General features: G+C 35.0%; 1 protein-coding gene across 2 annotated transcripts in view; it reads left to right on the top strand.

Moving 5' to 3' along the window:
• Positions 1-571: 571 nt before the first annotated feature.
• LOC129264609 (alpha-actinin-like) overlaps positions 572-8,201 on the top strand; it is a 39,576-nt gene continuing 31,946 nt past the window's right edge. Inside the window, exons 1-3 of one of the 2 annotated variants that reach the window (XM_054902513.2) lie at positions 572-1,443; positions 2,451-2,537; positions 6,557-6,644. In XM_054902513.2, the coding sequence (XP_054758488.1) occupies positions 1,356-1,443; positions 2,451-2,537; positions 6,557-6,644 (263 nt within the window). In that variant the 5' untranslated portion in view covers positions 572-1,355. Of the gene's footprint in view, positions 1,444-2,450; positions 2,538-5,904; positions 5,993-6,556; positions 6,645-8,201 lie in introns of both variants that reach the window. The other variant, XM_054902512.2, reaches the window with a different exon arrangement.

Raw genomic sequence — 8,201 nt, 5'->3', positions numbered from 1 at the left:
GGGAGGAAGGAGGGTTAGGGGGGCGGTTACGTGTTTTGAATCACATTCAGCACAAAATGCTAGCATTCATTTGGTATTTGTATAAACATTGACTGTAAATTTAAGCGGAAAGGTGTGTTATTTAAAAAGAAAAAAGAAAGCTTTTGTGATTGTGGAGCCGAAAATTTGTATCAGATGTGTTAGAAAGACATACATGTAAGATAATGTTCAGAACAGGATAACTCACATACACATACTAAACATGTATTGTCCATAGTACATATATTTGATATTCAATAGGTTATTTTCAGCCTTGACTTTCATTATGGAAATGAATATTTCCGGAAAATAAGTATGAAAGAAGATCCATGATTATTGTAATTATTGTAATGTTTACTTTCATTTAAAAGAACAAATGATTCATATGTTTCCGCATTCTCTTTTTCTTGGCGGGGGGGGGGGGGGGGTAGAGCATGAATCACTCCCTCTTTGTTTTTTTTCCAGTTCAAATGCTGAAACTGCTGAGGGTTAAAAGCCATTTCTATATTTGTAAAGTATGGAATGTCAAGGTCTGACACTGTTGGGTGAAACACAGCGTGAAATGGGAGTGAATATGAAAAGCGAGTCAAGTGTACATGTACATGTTCTAATGGCTTCATGCAGGAAGAGATCATTCCATGTCAGTGTAAGCCCATAATGAAAGCAGTAGCACAAATCAGCGGTCTTAACGGTGTATAACTATTAAAATGAGATGCATATAATACGTACATGTGTCTGTAAAAAATAGATGTACAATTTATCATTTTGGTACTCGAACAATTAAATCTATTCGAAGTGATGAAACATGATGGCCCAAATTCAAAAAGGTGGTATTAAATCTGGTTTTAAACCATGGTTTCTGCAGATTTTGTGTATCTTGAGCAAGTATACTGAGAAAATGTCCAATGATGAATGTGGACTTTCATAAGTAATGGCACTAAATTCATACCTGTAATTGAGGTTACTATACTAATGAGCCTTATGTAAATTAATTAACATTAACAGTATAGACTCATCAATTCAAAATGGTCAGCCAATGCAAGTACGTAGACTCACTGATTTGGTGCTTGCGTAGCTTGTATCAATATAAAATATATGATCAAATGTAAATGTTCAACTTTTGATCATCTTGGTCTTATTCAATCTGATGTGACCTCTAACAGGGCATTTCTTATTCTCTCTGAATACAGACATTTACAGCATGGTGCAACTCCCACTTGAGGAAGGCCAACGCCGAGATCAAAGAGATCTCAGAAGACTTTTGCAATGGTCTCAAACTTCTGACCCTCCTTGAAGTGATTTCAAGTGAAAAACTTCCGAAACCAGACCGCGGAAAGATGCGCGTCCACAAGATTGCAAACGTGAACAAGGCTCTTGACTACATCAGTTCAAAAGGAGTGAAGCTTGTATCCATTGGTGCAGAAGGTATGATTCTTAACTTTGATATATCTTTCAGTTTTAGTATAGAATAACAGAAAGTTACAAAGATTATTTACAGAAATATTCAGTTCATTCTATGCTGGAGAAGTGGTTTTACATAATAAAGACAACAATATGCAGTTATTATATTTTGATTGAGGCATTGGGGACCCAATCATATTAGATTTTTGTATTAAACCACCAAATTTATCAAATTTACCAAATTTTTTATGTCCTTATCATCTAGAGCGTGTATATTCATCTATTAATGAATTGGAACAATGACATACAGTTATTGGGGAATTTATGAAAACTAAAGTGAAGCTTTAATGACCCATAATTACCAAAGCTTTGGATGAATGGATAAGCAGATAATGAAAAATTATATCGGTATGAATGATAGAGGGCGCTATACCACATACTAGCATCATCAGTCCTATAATTGATTAAATTATCAATTAATAACCAAAATTTACATTTGCAAAGTTGTCGGCTCAGGTTTCAGGGTATGTTAATTTGATTTGTAATAAATAAATGGAATCTTAAGCACCTGGGATCAGAGAAGCAATTCACCACTGAGGTAAAATACACTTATGGGGCATTGCAAGAAACTTGCGATCAATTGCAAGTCTATTTTTCATTCCCGAAATCAAGCATATGCCATGCAATTAATTGCAAATTTGCGATTGATTGCTAATCTGCTCCATGAAACAAGGAGTATAATCTGATTTACTACAGTTAAAAGTGATCAATCAATTGTAAAATTGCAACAGAATATTTGCGATTGATTGCAAATATTTTCTTACAACACCCCCTTTAGAGATATTATATGTACAGATGTCTATGCTATGGAAAAGAAAATATTATTAAACATTCTGGTACTTTAATTTTTTTTTATTCTGAGAAATTGCAGACCATTCACACCCCTATAAATACCATTTTATGCTGTATTATTGTGCTAGTTTGTAATTCTTTGTGTGTATATCAAATTTTTTTTTTCTTCCCACTACCAGAAATTGTGGATCAGAATCTAAAGATGATCTTGGGTATGATCTGGACCATCATCCTACGATTTGCTATCCAGGACATCTCAATAGAAGGTGGGGGAAATGCATCTATGTATGCACATTAAAAATTGGGGTCAAAGGTCAAAGAAGCTTATAGATCTATAGCAAACAATGGATCTTATGAAATATCACTGGGTGACAATATGTGACATGCATTCCATTTCAAGTCCAAATCAGGACCACATTGCATCAAAATTACTGTTGTGGTAACTTTGTCTTCCAATGGTAACTTCTTTGAAATCCTTGATTCTGATTGGCTGCTTGGCATTGTTACCATGGTAGTTTGATAGCAAAGTTCCCATAAAAGTAACTTAGTTCCGTGCGATTGGGGCCCTGTATGGATGGAAGCATCTGTTTCATAAGCATGAGATTGGGAATCGGTCAAAGAAGTTTATTATGATGAAGGAAATTCTTCTACTGACTATTTAGTACCTTTACCTGGATTGCAGGGTCGTGAACATTACAAAATATGAATTTATTGAAATTAAATCTTTGTATTGTACACACCCTGCTTGGAAGTGCTGTATTTCCATTACTTAGATATTGGAAATAAGCTCTATCCTCATACAGTGTTCAATTTATCCCAAAGACCCAAATTAATCATTGGGAAGAAAAATTCGATCATTTATATTTGACTTTTACTATTGCTTTAAAAAAATTGTCTCTTAACTACCTTTTGGTTTTATGAGATGAAGGAGAAATCAATTTGTCTTAATGCATGTCATTGCATGGTTTCTTCCAAATTAAGCATGATTTATATACTGCAAAATTGCTTGCATGTCATAAATTATACAATTAATAACAAATTGAAACTTCTTGAAGATGACAATGAGTTTCAGTTTCCATTAAACATTATCTAATGTAAAAAATTAAAAAAGGCTTGAAAAATACATACAATGATTGCATACTTAAAACCACAGATTATTGCAGAACACATTTTCAAAAGGAAGTTCATATTGTAGCTCCTCTATGACATACATTACCTTTTAGTTTCATTGAAGCAACATAATGGAAACTCTTTTGTCAGTCGTGTGAGCTGAACTTGGTTTCACAATGTCAAAGAAAAGAAAAGTTTTCTTTGATTTTTTTATTCTTTTACCGGTAAATAGAAAGAATAAAGATACATGTATGTCAATCAGTTGCATGGTGATTGTCATAACGCTGTGATGAATATTTTGAATGTATTTTCGTGATTGTGTTAATAATTTACTATTGCTCCTTTCCTTGCTTTGTAGAAATATCTGAAAGGTCAATCAACTTAGAGAAGCACTAATTGACCTTTGACCTTGATATCTTCCTTTTCAAAAGCCAAAACCATTATCAAATGAACAAGATTAACACCCAGCCCGTCTTTCACAAAATTGATAAAACCTTATAAATGGCAAGTTTGCTGACATGCCATCGATAACCCATGCCATTGACCCCCCCCCCCCCCCCCTCAGGAGAAAGCCCCTCGAGTTACATGACATTTGCTTTGGGGGATAATTGCTCTGCTCTGAATTCCACACACTATTCGAATTATTAACTCCAACCCTTAGACTAAATGCTACCCTACCTTAAACCTAACCCTCAGCCTAACATAAAACCCGAATGCAACCCAACCCTAACCCTACAGCTTAGACAAAATGAAGCCCGGAGCAATTGTCACTCCCCCCCCCCCCTGGTGACTTACAGATTGTCTTCAGATGAGTTGCATTTTTGGGTGAGGTAATCTCTGACGAAGTGTGATATGTCAGGATGTGGGGCATTGTCCTGGAGGAGTTGCCCTGTTACAATCACAGTGACTTTGATCTCCTATTAGTTTCACATAACAAAGGATAGACCAACAGAAAAGTATTTAAATAAGTATGAAATGGCACATTTTTTTCAATTTTTTGTTTGTTTGTTATTTGCAGTTTTTGTGATTTGGACTGTATGAAAGGAAGAACTTACATGGATCAACTCATTTTGAAATTCTCAAAATAAATCTACTTGAATATTTCAGATCATCTAGGAGTTCATTTGGATTTTATATGAAATGCAGCTAGGGTGTTGGGGGAGGGTAATTTGTCAGTTATTGTTTTTGCATTTTTATTATCTATGTTATGTGCATTAATTTCATTTTGTATTATTTTATGTCATCTTCACCATTATCTGTAGTCCACATCCTATATTTATTTAATATTGTAGATGAAAAATTGAGGAGAGCTAATAATTGAAAGAGCCACAGGATTGGGTAGATTTTTTTCATAATATGATTGTGCAATACTGTACATATTGTAGACGTGAGTATGTATCCAAAGAACGTACACACTAATAAACATACAACATGGAAATACAATGTGGAGATTTTGGATTTCAACCCTAAATCATATGATTCATGGATGTCATCACTAATTGTCAGTAAAACTGATGAGGTATTGTGTGATACTAATCTCTATGTTCTCACTTTCTCTGACTAACTTATGTAGTGACTAATGCCTCAGTCACATTTGATCTACGGCGGCCGTACGGCGAGTCAAAAACAGACATTTTAACATTTTTTGCAATAGCTACATATAGGCCGCCGTAGACGTAAACCAAATGTGAATGAGGTATAACCTGTATAGTCACTCCTTGATAATCTGTCTATGTCTCTTAATGTCAGCCTAATACAAGTTGATTTCTCCTACAAATGGTCACCTTCCATCTTTGATTATAGTGGCTTGTGTAACCATTTTTCTGAGGATACATTTCACCCGTCAAGACCTTCTTTCTGACCAACTTTCTACTTTTCTTATTTAGTCACTTTGTTCAGATTCTTTTTCTGCCCAAAAACAGATGATTTTGAGTGTGTAAATGCCTCTCCGTTTAAAAAAACCCTGTAATTTCAGTGTACAAAGCCTATAAGATATGAGGTGTCAAAAATGTGAGAGGCAGGAAAACTTGTTATTGTCAGTTTGCCATACTACTGTACTTTATACTCAACAAATCATATATTTTTATCAAAAGATATTAGTGATAATTAAATTTTGTACAGAGTTGAACTCACCAACTCTTGACCTAACAATTAAGTCATTATGATGTCATTAGCTTGTCTTCATACTTTTGACATTCTTTTTAGACTTAAAGCACAATGCCTTGTATCTATAGGCCCTGATGAAAAGAAGAACAACTGTTGTGCAAAAATATCTTAACATAGCCAAGTTTTGTTGTACATTGTTTAAAAGATACGGATTATTTTTTTATATTAATTAAGTTAATACCAAGGTAAGCAAGTGTTTGTAACTTACCATCTAAACTCATCTCAACCGGGATAATCTTCCATTGATCCGACTAGTCTATCTTAGTCAGATCATCTTTTCTTGAACACTTGTCTCTTCTCTATCACACACACCACCCTTGCTCACTCTTAACCCTGTATGCCGCTCCTGCAATGTAGATCACTCTGCCAAGGATGGCCTTTTGCTGTGGTGTAAGCGCAAGACTGCCCCCTACAGAAACGTCAACATCCAGAACTTCCACAATAGGTAAACAAATTGTTGTTGTAAAACAACAAGGAAACATTTGCGTGAGGTAAACGATACTGCTGTGTCACTAACCTAAACATTTTTTTCCCCCCAGGTTACTTCCATTTGAACATACAATACACAGTAAAATTGCTGTTTAAATTTTTTTTAATGCAATTTGCTATATGAACATTACAGTAGTGGTTTAAACATATTTAACAAGTGTTTAAAATCTTAAGCAAAAAATATTAAATTTAATATTCAATTCTTGATTAATCAAGCATTGTTCTTTAAACAACTTCTGTGAGGTTCGTAGAGTAATTGTATAAATGTTTAAACAGCGTTTTTACTGTGTATGCATCACACTGGGTCATCGTCTCTTCTGCATGTTTTCTTTCCTACATCTTTGCAATTACAATGTATGTCTAACTCGTCATCTAACCCCAAACCTATTTTTCATACAGCATTTTCCTACCTTTTAGTATGCAGATTCAAATAGGAAAGTGCTAGATTTAACGCATGGCATGGCTCGTTTGTTTGTTCCCCTCATGTTGGATTTTCAAGTTTGTGTTATCTCATGCACAGATACTACCGCCAGAGACGGCCTCTTACTATGGTGTCAGCGTAAAACCGCGCCCTACAAGAACGTAGCCATCAAGGACTTTCATATGAGGTGACTGAAACAAAATCTTAAAAGACTCCCACAAAATTCTTCTTTCTCAACCCTTTTCCAGCAATTCAGGGTTTAAAAGAAAACAAAATTTGAGTTTTAGGAATTCTTACTTTCTTCTCCTCTTGAGTAATTCAACTTAAAAAAACACACATATTTTAAGAAGAATTGGCAAAATTATGCTGTTAACACAACTTTTGAACAAATCTCGATCAGAAAATAGTGAAATATATGCAGGACTTGCGCTCTCTCTCATGCTTCCTACATTTCATTTCTACCTCCATGCCTGTTTGCATAAGGTGCCACAAAAAGTGAAGTTAAACACTGAACGAAGATGCAGATACAAGCAACAGGTTTTTGTCATATTTGATTTGTCATGTACGATAGTTGGAGCTGGTAGAATTATTAAGATTAGAATATATACTAATATACATGTAGACCACAGTAGTCAAATAGGGACCGCAGAAACATGTATCATGATTCCTGTATGTAATATGTTGTACCTGTAATAAGAATCTTGTATTATGTGAGGAGTGTGAGTCTGATAAAAGACCAGTTTGGACGTCCAAGGGTATTGCTAAATATCTTTCACTCAGAATAATACCTCAGTCACATTTGCTCTATGGCGAGTCGAAAACAGCTGCTTTATTCATTTTTATTCATGTTTATTCAAACCACCTATATGTAGTTGTTAAAACGGCTGTTTTCGACTTGCCTTACGGCCGCCATAGAGCAAATGTGACTGAGGTATAAGTTTGTAGGAACATTTATATTTTCCTCAACTACTAAAATATCCTACAATGCATTGAAAGATCTTAATTAGAAAGAAAATGTCAGATGTGTTTGTTTGTTGATACCTCTCTTCCAGCAGTGTGCATTAATTCTGTAATGCATGATGAAGTGAAAGGTGGTTTGGAGTTTCCTTGAATGCATGAGGCTCGTGATGGTCCAGGCACACACACACACATTCAATATGCAATCAATATCAGTATGACTAACAGAATGATCTGTGTGTGGATTTAAGATGTCAAATATGCTGTCATTTGTACTCATTTAAATTTCATGGCATGTCTGTTTGTCAATAGAAAGTATTTCTAAACAAAATTCTGCTGAAAATTCATCAAATTATGCATATTTATGGGGACCTGTATCGTGCATGAATTGTGAATTTCACGTTTCTCAGAGTAAATTATATTTTTCATGCTTAACCCGTAACAATCAAAGAGTACTTCAGGGTGTAACCATAAACTATTGTACATGAACTCTGATAGCCGGACCATCCTGAAATGATTCATCTAATTCAGTGTGTCGTGGGAGGATGCAATGCCCTCAAGTTACCACGACTTGTTGAAAATAAGCAGGTGAAATGGGAAAAAAAATTGGTTGGATGAACTCAAAGGAATTCTCTTTCTGGCGGACTTTTTCATACCAGGATGATCAGGAAGATGTTTTACTAAATTGACAGAAAATTAAGTCTTCACCGGTGAAGGTAGTGCTCTGGAGACTAGTTTGGGAGTGGTTGAAGACTGGGACCCTGTTTACAGAGGGAAAAAGCTTCTG

Source organism: Lytechinus pictus, chromosome 7 (genome assembly GCF_037042905.1).
Source record: "Lytechinus pictus isolate F3 Inbred chromosome 7, Lp3.0, whole genome shotgun sequence".
NCBI lineage: Eukaryota > Metazoa > Echinodermata > Echinoidea > Temnopleuroida > Toxopneustidae > Lytechinus > Lytechinus pictus.
Note: the sequence above shows the minus strand (reverse complement) of the source record. Positions and strands in the feature narration are given on the sequence as shown.